The sequence below is a fragment of the Suncus etruscus genome, chromosome 17 (assembly GCF_024139225.1).
Source record: "Suncus etruscus isolate mSunEtr1 chromosome 17, mSunEtr1.pri.cur, whole genome shotgun sequence".
NCBI classification, from domain to species: domain Eukaryota; kingdom Metazoa; phylum Chordata; class Mammalia; order Eulipotyphla; family Soricidae; genus Suncus; species Suncus etruscus.
Window position 1 is genome coordinate 26,221,163 of NC_064864.1, and position 14,781 is coordinate 26,235,943.

The 14,781-nt window shown below is 35.7% G+C and overlaps 1 protein-coding gene across 2 annotated transcripts in view; it reads left to right on the forward strand.

Moving 5' to 3' along the window:
* Positions 1-14,781, forward strand: part of NRG3 (neuregulin 3) — a 1,117,732-nt gene that overhangs the window by 1,077,095 nt on the left and 25,856 nt on the right. For both annotated transcript variants that reach the window (XM_049790772.1, XM_049790773.1), the window contains exon 6: positions 2,374-2,497. In XM_049790772.1, coding sequence (XP_049646729.1) covers positions 2,374-2,497 — 124 coding nt within the window. The remainder of the gene's footprint in view (positions 1-2,373; positions 2,498-14,781) is intronic.

A 14,781-nucleotide genomic window follows, 5' to 3' on the forward strand; every position in this document is an offset into this window, starting at 1 on the left:
TATTTTCTTGTGAATGGATTAGGTCAGAGAAACTTAATACTCAATTGATGTTAAAAGATTAACTCTGGTATTATTATTATTATTATTATTATTATTATTATTATTATTATTATTATTTTGGTTTTGGGCTATACCTGGTGACGCTCAGGAGTTACTCCTGGCTATGCGCTCAGAAACTGCTCCTAGCTTGGGGGGACCATATGGGATGCTGGGGGATCGAACTGTGGTCCATACTAAGCTAGTGTGGGAAAGGCAGACACCTTACCGCTTGCACCACTGCTCTGGCCGCTAACTCTGGTAATATTTAGCTAGTAAGCTTCTTACATGCAAACTTTATATATTCTTTTCCCCAGAAGAATTGCAATGTCTGGAGAAGTTTAATGGTATTGCAAACTGACACTGTTTAATTCCTCTATTTCTTTATAAAAGGGAAGACCATGTGTCCACTTTTGGGAGCAGAGGTTGGGATGGGGACAGAAATAGGCAGGCTCCAAAAGAATAAGCCATTTATCCTGGGCATTAGAGACTTCAAGTATATCAATTTAATAAATAAACTTATGGTACAGAGTTTTTAAAATTTTGAACCTTTCCTGCAGAAATTAACATTTATCAGACACTAAATTTTAAAATTTCCAATAAAACTAATATTTCTACCACTTAATTTTTAGGAGACTAATTGGGTCCTTGGTCTATGCCAAATATTCTTTCATTGCTTCAAAATGATTTACAGTGTAGATTCACCTGATCTTTTCTTGAATTTCTCAGTGAATCCCAGATAGGATTATGTGCTTGTGGCTGTAATGTATGTCTTAAAATGTTGTTATGATAGATTTATGTTTTTACAACAGGCTATAGATGAGCTGTTAGGAAGTAGATAGAGTATTACAAATGTATTAAAGCAGTGAGGTGTTTTGGAGATAAAGCCTCACACATAATTGAAAGATAAAAGAATTATTTAAATAAGCAGAACTGCTACACATTAAGACAGTAAATCCTACATTCATAATTAAACTCAGTTATGAAATTTCACAGGAAATACTGTCTTGCAGTTAATATGGTATTTTCTCTTATCTTCACATCATCATTATAATTTATGTGCAACATTTACTCATAACATTTAGCTTTTACATAAGAGAGAAGAGTGAAAATAAATACACCATCATGAACTGACCTTAATTTCCCAGTATCAGCAAAAGAGGACACTTACAAACCATACTATGGATAAAGAAACAGACTCAAATAACTTTCAGAAGCCAACCATTTTGATTTGGTCATTCAAGACTGGGATTCAAATTGTGTCCCCATCTACAGCAGAATCTATTCTTTCTGTAAAGTGCTGCCTTCCTGGAGAATACTACAAGCACATGCATTCTCTACTAATGGCTCCATCCTCAGTGACTTGGGAAAAAAGATAAAATTTAGGGAAGATGATTATGAAAATTTTGTGTGCATGAGTATATGTATTTCTGCCAATAGTTGTAAACCTCTTTAGAGAGAGGAGTTTATAGAAGAGCAATGTTTTACATCATTTTTTTTTATAGCAACTGAATGCTACAGACAAAAACCCCACATTTGCAGGCAGGAATATTATACTGGAATTACAAAATCTGAGGTTTTCTATTAGATGCTTGAAGTAAAGCAGGTAGATTGAAGCCATGAGTTGAAAGTACACACTATATAGCCAGACTTGCTGGATTCAGATTCAGTTTTGTGACTCTGAGCAAAACTAGTTTTCTATGTGCCTCAGTTTTCTCCTCACTTAAATTATTATACAGTTATCAGCTCCTCACAAGATTTGCAAATGTAAATAAGATAGTACATGTAAAGCAATTAAAATGAAGCTTAAATTTTGGTAGGTAGTTTTCAAAAGTTAATAATTCTGAGTTTTTATTTGAACTGCAAATAAGAAAATATATCTATTCATATCAAAGGTATTAGTCAACAATCAAGCTACACATATAAATATACAAATGAAAATATAATTTTAAACATAATTTAGGTAATTTGTGACTTACAGGTTCATGATTCAATATTTTCCTATGGGTCACTTCTTCAGAACTCTTCCAGTTCTTGGTAGCTGAATTTAATGAGCTTTTGCATCTCTAGGAGTCAAGAAATGCAGTATGTTTTTTGCTCCTTTTGGAATTGACCAGATATGAAGCACAGGAAAATAATGGATATTGTGTTTATTTTAATATTAGAACTATTTCTTGGTAGTGTTACTAGTAAGTGAATGGTTATCTTTGTCACCTGAGTTTGTTCATCTAGCCTCAACCAATGATAACTAGAGACATTTGAAGTGAATGTATGACAAAAAAATAAGAATAAATTAAATTATAAAAATATTGATATATGTATGTGTCTAACCTACAGAAAACAAGCTAAGAAAATCCAAGAGCAGTTGAAAGAACCTCACAGTGGTAAAAGTTACAGTCTTAAAGCATCTAACTCAATGGCAAAGTCACAGAACATGAAGCATCATGTCCAGCTGCAAAATGTAAGTGACATGTGCATCCATCTCCTCCCACAGCTCTCTTTGGTGCTCTGGATCAAGGGTGATAGTCTACTATTAAACGTGTTTATTTTTTTCAGTATTTTGTAAATATGTTTCTTCAGTCATTTTGCAGTTCCATGCTTTACACATCTATGGGCACTGCGTGAAAGAAAGAAAAATATCCTATCTCAACTTTAAATTTCACTCTATAATACAAATTAGTTACTTAGCCTTGGTTGTTTCAGTTGTTCAGTTCCATCAAATCCTAATAAAACTTTATGTAATGTCAAAAATTGTGCTGGACACTAGGAATGCAATGTTCCCAAGCATAGGGGAACTCATGTATAGTATGAAATAAAGAGCAGGAACCAGAAAGAGGGTGGTGATGGCGATGGTAGGAATTTCACTAGAGATGGGAGAAGATATCAATGGGAATCATGAAACCTGCCTCACAGCATAATTAGACTATTCACTGAGCAGTCAAAAAATTACGAAGAAGGGCCCAGAATAAGCAAAAATATAAAACAATAGACTCTAAGAAAGCATGTCATCTACGTTCAGAAAACAACAGAATATCAGGGATGTGAGAAACTCACAGTTGCCATAGATATATTTCCTAACACTAGGCCTCAAATAGATAACAATATACATGCTTTCTATCATATTTTTAAAAAATATGTTTTATTTATCTGATATATATCAAAAAACAACTTGAAACTGATATGTATAAGACAGAAACAGAAATAAATAAAACATTAAAATACTCAACTCAGGGTAGTAATTAATTATTTCTCCACCTATGAAAAGCAATGTAATATTTCTCAAAAAGGAGATGATGGAGCTGGAGCGATAGCACAGTGGTATGATATTTGCCTTGCTGTAGTTGTTTCAGGACAGACCTAGAATCGATTCCTGGTGTCCCATATGGTCAACCAAGCCAGAAGTGATTTCTGAGTGTATAGCCAGGAGTAACTCCTGAGTGTCACAGGGTGTGAGCCAAAAACCAAAGAAAAAGAGATGGTAGTCTCTTCTATGACACAGATTTGCCACTTCTTGATATCTACTTCTAAGAATATAAATATTATATCATAAAATATATGATACATACACATATGTGTTACTTACAGTGCTTAGATAATAGATTATGAAAACAATCCAGATATCTAACAACATGAACGATAAAGTGTAATATGTATAAAAAAGGAATACTATGCAGTTGTCAGAAAAAGAAAGGCATCATTCTTTCTGTTACAAGGCTAGAACTGTAGAGTTTACACAAGAAATCTATTTGAGGAGGGGGAGGAGGAGGAGGAGGAACAAATAACAGATGATCTATGCAAAAAAGGTCCAAAACAAGAGCAAAACAATAACTACATTAAACAAGGACAAAACCTTGGCCAGGCATTGCAAAATTGATTACCAAACATCTGGTGAAATGATGTGCAGGGGGAGAAGGTGGGGATTGAAGATAAGGCCAGAGATAAAATAAGTTTTAATGGGTCATGGACATTTTGGTGGTAATTAGAAGAGTTATTTTGTATAGAAAAACATCAGCTTGAATAAAATTTTAGCCATATTACTTATAGTATACAGAAAACATTTTAAGTGATTTTGGGGGTAACACACACAGCAATGCTCATAGCTAATTCCTGGTTCTGTGCTCAAAGATCATTTTTGCTGAGTTTGGATCAAACTCAGATTGGTTCTATGTAAGGCAAGTTCCCTCCAAGATATGTTATTGCTCTAAGACCCTAAAAAAGATTTTTAAATAAAGGATATTACTTTCCTGTTTTCATCACATACAATCACATAAGTCACTACTGAGATATTGGAATCTATATAAAAGAAATAAGAAAAAGTTTTATTTTAGAAAGCTTCACTTTTACTATAAAATTTTGTAAATGTATACTTTAAATTCAGAACTAGATTATAGAAATATTATGCAGTCAAGATGATTTTCTTGCACATGGAAAATTTGAGTCTGATTACTGACTCTCCATATAGTTACCAGAGATAAGGTAGAATTGATCTCTGAGCACAGAGCCAAGAAAAGCCTTGAACACTGCTAAATGTGGCCCAAAAACAAATGTTTTTTTTTAAAGGAGTATTGTTAATAAATTTTCTTCAATATGGATATAACTGGAAAATATTATGGTTAATGAATCCAGAAGAAGGATAAATACAGAATATCACTTATATGTGGTATTTAGAATTACTGCTTGAAGAACTCGATGCTTAAGTAAGAGTTGGACAGAACACTCTTGGCACCAGTGTATAGTGAGAAGGAAAGAATCTGAGTGGAGGAGAGGTCAGAAGTGAAATAATTGGGTACAGGGGACAAAAGTACTCCGGTACATTGGTGATGTTAAGAAAGGACAGAACTTGAGGCCATAGTGATAGCACAGCGAGTAGGGCATTTGCCTTGCAAATGGCCAATTTGTGTTCAATCCCATATAGCTGTAGGAGCATGAATAAAAGTCATTTTTGCAACAATCCTCAGAAACAATGAGAGGAGGGCTGGAATTTCCAGCTCACTTCATGAAGCTCACCACAAAGAGTGGTGAGTGCAGTTATAGAAATAACTACACTGAGAACTACCATAACCATATGAATGAATGAGAGAACTAGAAAGCCTGTCTAGAGTACAGGTTGGGGATGGGTGGGATGGAGGGAGATTTGGGACATTGGTGGTGGGAATGTTGCACTGGTGAAGGGGGGTGTTCTTTACATGACTGAAACCTAATCACAATCATATTTGTAACAAGATGTTTAAATAAAGATATTATAAAAAATGCAGAATCAGGAGTAACTCTTGACTGGGTGTGGCCTCCAAATTTTAAACACATATGAAATAATTGTATTTAACTAAATATTCAAATTATGGAAACAACAACAATAAAATCATGAGACCTTATCTTTAACAAGCAAACTTATAAAGTTGTCTGTTATAACAAGCTGAAAAGGGTGCTGGTGACATGGAATGAACACTGGGAACATTGGTTGGGAGGGAATTTGACACTGGTAATGAGATAAGTGCTGAAATTTTATGTCTGAAACTGAACTATGAATAACTTTGCAAATAAAAAGCTTTTGCCTTGCACGTGGCCAATCCAGGATGGACCTTGGTTTGATCCCCAGCATTCAATAAGGTCCTCTAAGTCAGGAGCAATTTCTGAGTGCATAGCCACACCCAGTGGTGGTGCTCGGTGATTACTCCTGGCTTTGCACTCAGAAATTGCTTCTGGCAGGCTCTGGGTACCATATAAGATGCCGGGAATCGAACTATGGTTCGTCCTGTGTTGGCAATGTTCAAGGCAAACGTCCTACTGCTGGTCCCTCAATTTACATCATTCAGATGCAAATTTTAAGATGCAATTTGCATCTTTTAGATGAGTTCAAATATTTCTATAAATATATCCATAGCATTTATGAATCATTTAGTTCAAAGCAGAGTTCAATTTTGTCTTGAGCTATGAAGAGAAATAATGAAAGCTTTCATATTGAGAGTCCAGAAATAAATTTTATAGCACAGTATTGAGGCTTTATTCAAAAAGAGCAGTTGAGGCCAGAGCAGTTGTGCAGTGGTAATGTTCTTGCTATACAATCTGACCATGTTTTAGAGTGTGCATCTCATTTTGTGTCCTAAGCACTGCCAGGAATAATCCTTTAATGCAGAGCCAATAATAAGCTAGAAGCATTTCTCCAAAAGGAGAGTATTGCTTAAATTTTGATAAAGGACAGAACAGAGTTGGATAAGGGGCATCAGTGATATATCTCAGTGGTAGTTCACATGCTTACTTACTGTGTGGATCCTTGAATTTAATAAAGATGTAGTCTGTGCATTTAATAAGGCTGCAAGCCAAAATACAGAATTTCATATTTTACTATTTCACCTGGTATGTAATGAGAAATGTTTAATGTTTGCTTTCTACTATACAATTTTTATAAATTCATTTGGGATATAGAATAATGCTCCACAAGTTTTTCTTCTTCAAGCCCGCCTATTCTTATATTTTTCTTTTATTCAACATTAAAAATTCTTTAACCCTAGGGTTTGTTTTGTTTTGTTTTTGCTTTTGGGGCCACACCCAGAAAACTGTGATGCTCAGGGTTGACTCCTGGCTATGCATGTGCTCAGACATTGCTCCTCATTAGGGGGACCATATGGGATGCTAGGGATCTAACCAAGTTCTGTCCTGGATCAGGCACATGCAAGGCCAATACCTTAACACTGTGCTATTGCTCCTACCCATAATTCTAGTTTTTTCTTTTCATATTTAATTATTTGAAATTATTAAAATAATAATTGCAAGAAAAATTACTATCAATAAATTACTAGCATTGAACATCCTTTGGGTACAGATGATTTTATTTCTATTCCTCTTTCCAGTCCACATTATCCCATCTTTATCTAGGATGATACATGCTGAGATAGGCCAGGTACATATGTTGGGCTCAGAAAGTTTATTCTCTCAAGATAAGAATCGTATATACTGCCTTACAATTTTTGTAAATTCATTTGGGATATAGAATAATGCTCCACAAGTGACCACTTCACTTCACGGAATAATAGCACAGTGGGTTAGGTGTTTGCCTTGCACAAGGCTGACCCAGATTCGATCCCTGGCATCCCATATGAACCTACAAGCCTGTCAGGAATAATTTTGTTTATTTTGTTTAATTATTTTTATTTTAATTAAAGTGGGTTACATATCTTTTATGGTAATTTTTAAACATATATCAAGAATTAACCCCTGAGCCCAAACTGGTGTGATCCAAAAACCAAAAGAATTGGATATGGGGTAGTGTATTATATTTACCTCATTTTTAGATAAAGAAAATGCATATAAGTAATTATGTCTGAATTGTGGATTCAAGTTTCAATGAATAATCAGTGACAAGATTATTAGAATTTGGAGTTTAAGCAGATATGGAGAAGTCATTTAAAGACTGAACAAAAGGTGCAAAGTACATAGAAAAAAATGAACTTACACATATTTAGTTTTCTAAAGGAGTATCTTAGGAATCTCTTTAACAAGTCTAGACAGGGATGAACACATTACTTTCCCAAAGACACTTCTCAATTTTAGTGTTTAAAAGCAATGTAGGGACTAAAGGCATAGAATAGCTGATAAGGCTCTTGTTTTGCACACATACAACATGGATACTATCCCTGAAACCACATATAATTCTAATAAGAATTATACCTGAGCACAGAGGTAAGAGAAAACCTTGAATAACTCTAAGTGTGGACCTCAAGTAAAAAATAAAAATTAATCAAAAAGAAATGCAGGCCTCTACAAGTTCTGCCATATATTTAACATTTCTTGAGTTAATAAAAAGAAATAATATTTTATTTGATTGTGAAACATAACATCTGGACAACAATTTCTGATCATATTTTATCTTTGATAAATTATGTGTCAGGTCTTAATCTAGTTTTATTATAAAATCTGGTAACAAAATCTCTGCAATATTTAATTCCATATGCTATAATAGAAATATTAGTGGAAAATAAATATAAATAATCTACTAAAGTAAAACTGAAATTTTTAAGAACATTACTTTTACCTGGGGCCAGAGAGGAGGTGCAGTGGTAGGGCATTCACCTTGCACAGCGCTGACCTAGGACAGACAGCAGTTCGATCCCCTGGCATCTCATATAATCCCCCACACCAGGCGTGATTTCTGAGCACATAGCCAGGAGTAATCCTTAAGCATCACCGTGTGCGGTCCAAAAATTGAAAAAAAAAATAAAAAAGAACATTTTTTTTTTCCAATTCCATTGTTAAGATGTAGGAGGAGGGGACCGGAGAGATAGCATGCAGGTTTTTTTTCAATTCCATTGTTAAGATGTAGGAGGAGGGGGCTGGAGAGATAGCATGGAGGTAAGGCATTTGCCTTTCATGCAGAAGGTCGGTGGTTCGAATCCCGGTATCCCATATAGTCCCCTGAGCCTGCCAGGAGCAATTTCTGAGCATAGAGCCAGAAGTAACCCCTGAGAGCTGCTGGGTGTGACCAAAAAAATGGATGTAGGAAGAAAATTAAATATGACATCTGTACAGTTGAGGTCAACTGATTTCACAGATAGCTGCAATCCTGTGTGAGTTTCTGCAAATGCATTAAAGTGAAAAAGCATTGACAAACTTCGGTGAAAGTATATTCCTCTGTTCTAAGCCTATATTATTTTTTCTTTGATAATAGTCAAATAGATACATAAAATAATAATCATAATAATAGTAGATAGCATTTACTGAGTGCCTACATAGAATCAGCATAATATGTAACTAGATAGTGCTATCTATTCCACAAAAGTAGTTTATACCACTCTAAGCAAAGATGGTAATTGAGTCATAAATACTGTGGAAAAAATTGACTTCTGATAAACAGAATATTTGAAAACCAAATCCTTGGTATAAAATTTATTAGACTTTGAAGGATGATTTCACCCTAGGGGAAACTTGGCAAAATCTGGGAACACTTTGAATGTTACATTTAGGAATAAAGTACCATTAGTATCTAGTAAGCAGAGGCAAGAGACGCTGCTATATATACTGAAAATTATATTAAAAAAATCTTCCATAATGAGTAGTATCCCTTCACAGATCAAGAGTAGTTATAAAAGTCCAGAATTCAAAGCTAAATTGCAAGGTCAGAGAGCTAGTGTAGTGATTACAACACTTGCTTTGAATGCAACAGTCCCTTATTTGATCCCTAGCACTTCATATGGACCCCTTCCCTAGCACTATCATGAGTGATCTGAGAGAACATCTCTATAAGTACTATCTGAGTACTTTTGGGTATGATACAAAACAACCCAATTTTTCAAAATTCTCAATTTGCAAATTATGTCCATCAGAAAATTGAACTTCTAGCATGAGAATCTATCACTAGCCTTTTTTCACTGTGACATTTTTTTTATATTTTATTTAAACACCTTGATTACATACATGATTATGTTTGGGTTTCAGTCATGTAAAGAACACCACCCTTCACCAGTGCAATATTCCCATCACCAATGTCCCAAATCTCCCTCCTCCCCACCTGACCCCCGCCTGTACTCTAAACAGGCTTTCCATTTCCCTCATACATTCTCATTATTAGGACAGTTCAAAACATTTATTCATCTCAATTTACCTGGGGGCCTCAGGAGGCAAAGATGGGGTGGTCCTTGAGTGCAAAGTCAATAGTAAGCCTTGAACATTGGGGGTGTGACCCAAACAACTAAAACAAAACAAAACAAAAAAGATTCCTTTAAGGCAGGGCTACAAAATATTGTACGAAAGAGGGCTGCTAATGGCCCGCGGGCCCCGAGTTTGAAACCCCTGATAGTGTCAGTTTCTTCACATACACTCCGGTTCTTGAAAGGAACCCTACCATCTAAGGTAAATATGCCTTTGTTTTATCTTGAAACATTGGTTAACTACTTGAAATTCTTGACAAATTGCAGTGTTCAACAAATGAATTGTCTGGCCTGGCATTCCCTTTAATTCATTAAACATACATAGGTAAGACTTTCACTGTACAGTCATTTAAAAAGATGTGAAACACCTACCTAGTGAAGTAATACAATACTGAAGAAACACTTGATTCAGAGACTGCATTACTATGACTGGTGATGCAGTCGAAGCATATAACTCCCAAGTGAAGCTTGCCTTTGTAAATCCAAAGATGACTGACCTCATGTTCTTGCTTCCTCTTGAAAGCAACATGGAGAAAACTTATAACCACAAAATCAGCCAAGGATGTGAAAGCTCACACATTTTTTTCCTGGGGTCAGAAAAAGATGTTATCAAAATCAAGAGTTATCCATCTTTTTTACCTTTAAGTATAAAAACTCCAAAGTGCAAAGCAAAGGAGATAACATTATATACTTGTTTTCAATAACCATTTTAGGAAGAAAGATATGTATGGGTTTAATTTAGTGAAAATTTTGAAATATTATAGTAGGTGACAGAAAAGGACAATAGTGTAATGACTAATACCTTTAAAGATGTTAAATGAATTTTGAATATTTTTACATGTGGGATACTAAGAAGCTTTCGAACAAATAAACGACTTGACTTTAGGAACCTCACAAACTAGTAAGGAAAGAAAATATATAAGATATATATTATATATAAGAATATAAAATCTTAGATATAAAATATATCTAAGATATATTAAGAAAATACCTAAGATATATCTAAATATCTTAGTGTACTCGGTGAGTACACTAAATTTAAATGATATCAGATCAGAAAAGTAGAACTAAAATTGGTGGAAGTCAAAGACAGTTTTCCAAAGTAGGTAACATTCCAAATAAACCCTGAGCTGGGTCAATTGAACTTCATCAAATAGTTTCAAAGGGGTTGTTTGAAAGAAATTGATCAGAAAATGTTATTTAAATCAAAGTTAATTTTGAATAATTCTAATTTAAAATCTACCAAAATAACCAGAATGGTCGAGTTTTTTTTTTCATTTTTAATTATTTGCATTAAGAGCTTTTTGAAGACTATATCATAGACATTATCTTTCACCACTGTCTAAAATTGTAAGTCAGATGATCAATAAATAAGCTTTTAAAAAATAATTACTTTATTTAAACAGCACACTACTGAACAATTGTTGCATCCGAGTAAATAAGCTTTTGAGACAAACAGATTAGCCTAAGAAAAAACAGAAAGACACACATTTAAAATCATAGAGATATATCCTCTGACCCACTTTAATGCCCGTGGTCTCAGACCAGCTCTGTCAGTTCTGCTTTCTAACACAGACACTACTTTCATTTAACCTTCTGACTCCTGCTGAGTACCTGTGGCAGACTTGGAATCAAAGCTGTTCTCCATCCAAAGTAGATCTGCTTCATTTCACTGTCCTATTGATTTCAGCATGCCACTAATGATGTGTTAGGACTAAGACTTGTGACTGTCTAAACAACAGTAGACATTCTCAGCACCCTGTGGCACCCTTACAGGAAAAGAAATTCCACCAGGCCTGGGAGGGTGAGGGGGAAAGGCAAGGAGAGTGGGAAGGCAGAGCAGAGTGAAGGTTTTCCTTTGGACATATTTCAGGGAAGTAGAATATTTCAGATGGGGCACACACCTGCAGGAAAGCACCCAAATGGTTCAGCCAAGGTTATGATATTAAATTAGCTATCATCATCAATATATTATATTAGATAATTATAATGATAAGAAAACCTGTTTTATTTTTAAGAGGACAAAAAAAGAGATCACTTTAGCTTCTGTTGAAAGGACCAAGTGAATGTACTGTGGTATCTCTTTATTCAAAATTTAGTGATATCTTGTTTGCATTATGATGTCATGGCTTCTTTGTCCTGACATTTCAGGGAATTCTCTAGGTCCCTATGAAAGTGGATGTAGGGTTTGACGAATGATGGAGATACACTCAGTTGTTGTGGTGAATCATAACTGTGTGTCTTTATTAAATACTACAGAGATGTATTTAAACATGAATTTTATGTGTGAGAGAAAGCCTACATCTGCTTTCCTGCAAGATTTAAAAAAATTGTACTTTCTTTTAAACAAAATGCTTATCAGTATATACTGTTCGACCTATAAGTTTTTTCACAGCATACAATCCACAGGCCTTTAGTGTGAGTTACAAATCTTCTGAATGAAAAGCTCCAATGAAAAGACAGAGGGGAGCTGAGCCAGACAGAGACTTCTCTGGGATCCAAGAGCAAATTTTAACAACTCAAAGATTTTTATCCTAGGCTGGACCCTGGGTGTCAATTCTGATATAAATTAAAAGATAAGTAAGTTTGCCAGGTGTTCCTATGAAGGGATCCTTACGTCTGAGTGAGTAAACTTTAAAAATATGGAAATATTTTATTTTGTAATTTTTGTAAAGACGTTTAAACTTTATTTATTGACTGATTGAATGATTGTTTTGGGGGCCACACCCAGCGATGCTCAAGGGTTAATCCAGGCTTTGTGCTCAGAAATCACTCCTAGCAGGCTAGGGACTATATGGTATGCCTAGAATTGAACCAAGTCCCTTCTGGGTTGGCTGCATGCAAGGCAAACACTCTATTGCTATTCTATTTCTCTGGCCTCCAAAACATCTTTTTTTTTTTTCAGTTTACACCCGGTGACGCTCAGTGGTTACTCCTGGCTATGAGCTCAGAAATAGCTCCTAACTCGGGGGACTATATGGGACCCCGGGGTTCAAACTGCGGTCAGTCCTGGTCAGTCCCTTGCAAGTCAAACACCCACCACTGCGCCATCACTCAGGCCCCTCCAGAACATCATTTAAAAGATTAACACTACTTTGAATATGACAGATATTTTTATGTTTCAATTGATGCTGATTTTTCTAGGTAAAGTGATATATAATCAAGGCCATATTTGTGTGTACTAATTTTTTCATCTAGAGGTAAATGTTCATCTATATACACACTTATTACAGCAACAGGGAGAGTCTCTTTTTTTTTTATTTTGGTTTTTGGGTTACACCCTGTGGCACTCAGGGGTCACTTCTAGCTCTGTGCTCAGAAATCATTACTGGCAGGCTCGGGGGACCATATGGGATGCCGGGATTCGAACCACCATCTGTCCTAGATCGGCTAGGTATAAAGCAAATGTCCTACCGTCCTACAGCTGCGCGATCTCTCTGGCCCTTACAAGGAGACTCTTAATTAAGCCAAATAAATGTTTAAAATTATTTTTGAGACTATTACTTAAGAAATACCACCCTTACTTTTCAAGGAAGCGATCTCTCTTTAATGTCTTTTCTCAGCCATCCATGCCTGGACAACTCAGAGGTCCTTCTGATTTTAACTTTCCTTAAATTATGGGGGCAGTATTATACCAAAGAAAATATTAACAAAGCAATTATACAACATTGTGATTAAAGAAAGAACATTTCACCAATTGGATGATTTTGTAATTTTACAAATGATGTTGAGTACCATACAAGATAGCTGGCCTTATACATCACTACTTTTTTTTCTTCTTATTGTAGGCTATATATTACATGTTTAGCTGTTTTGTAAAATGGAAATTTAGGTTAATGATTTTAAACATATTATCTTTAAAAATATAAAAATTTGGGGCTGGAGTGATAGTGCAGCTGTGGGGCAACTGACCTAGGACAGATCTTGGTTAGATTCCCCCAGCGTCTCATATGGTCCACCAAGCCAGGAGCAATTTCTGTGCGCATAGCCAGGCGTAACCCCTGGACATCACAGTATGTGGTCCACAAACAAAAAAGCAAACAAAATATATAAAAATTTAAAAATGAAAATTATTTTCATCTTGCTTCACACAACTAATGATTTGTGTTTTGAAGCTTCCGTTGATCTTTACAAGTGCATTGCTAATCTCTAACTAGTTTTTTTATTTTGTACCATGGTTGATGACTTTTTAATTAAATAATATATATAAATATGTTTTGTATGATATGCATGTTTAAAGACATATTTATTATAAAGTCCTTGATGGTGGGATGGATGGATGGAGGGGCCTTTCTCTGCAGACTCAGGCCAAGTGCCTGCAACCCCTTCCAACCAGCTGAGTCTGCAGGGTTTATGTTAAAGGTGAGGCCAGATCCACAGGCAGAAAGGTTTCAGGAGACATCAGTTTTATTAAGCCACCATGGGTGGCTCCTAAGCATTTAACCTTTTAAGCCTGCTCCATAAATCCCTGCATTCAAACCTGTCTCTAACAGCCACCTCTCTTGCTGAATACCTCTCTCCCACCTGCCACTGAATCTCTCCATCTATTGTCCTAGTGATCAAAACAGGAAACCAAAGACCACTCCCAGATGTGGGCTGGTCTGCCTCTCAAAGTGAGCAATACAGGAAGTTGGCAGAGGGGAGTAACATCTGTTCTTTAAGTTTTCCTTCCTTCCTTCCTTCCTTCCTTCCTTCCTTCCTTCCTTCCTTCCTTCCTTCCTTCCTTCCTTCCTTCCTTCCTTCCTTCCTTCCTTCCTTCCTTTCTTTCTTCCTTCCTTCCTTTCCTTCCCTCTTTCCTTCCTTCCTTCCTTTTCCTTCCTTCTTCCTCCTTCCTTCCTTCCTTCCTTCCTTCCTTCCTTCCTTCCTTCCTTCCTTCCTTCCTTCCTTCCTTCCTTCCTTCCTTCCTTCCTTCTTCCTTCCTTCCTTCCTTCCTTCCTTTCTTTTCTTTTTCTCTTTCTTTCATTTCTTTTTTTCTTTCTCCTTTCTTTTTTCTTCTTTCTTTTAGCTTTCTTTCTTTGCTTTGGATGAAACCCTTAGTCAGGATTTACTTCTGGTTTTTATGCTCAGACATCACTATTGGTGAAGCTTTGGGAATCATAATCAA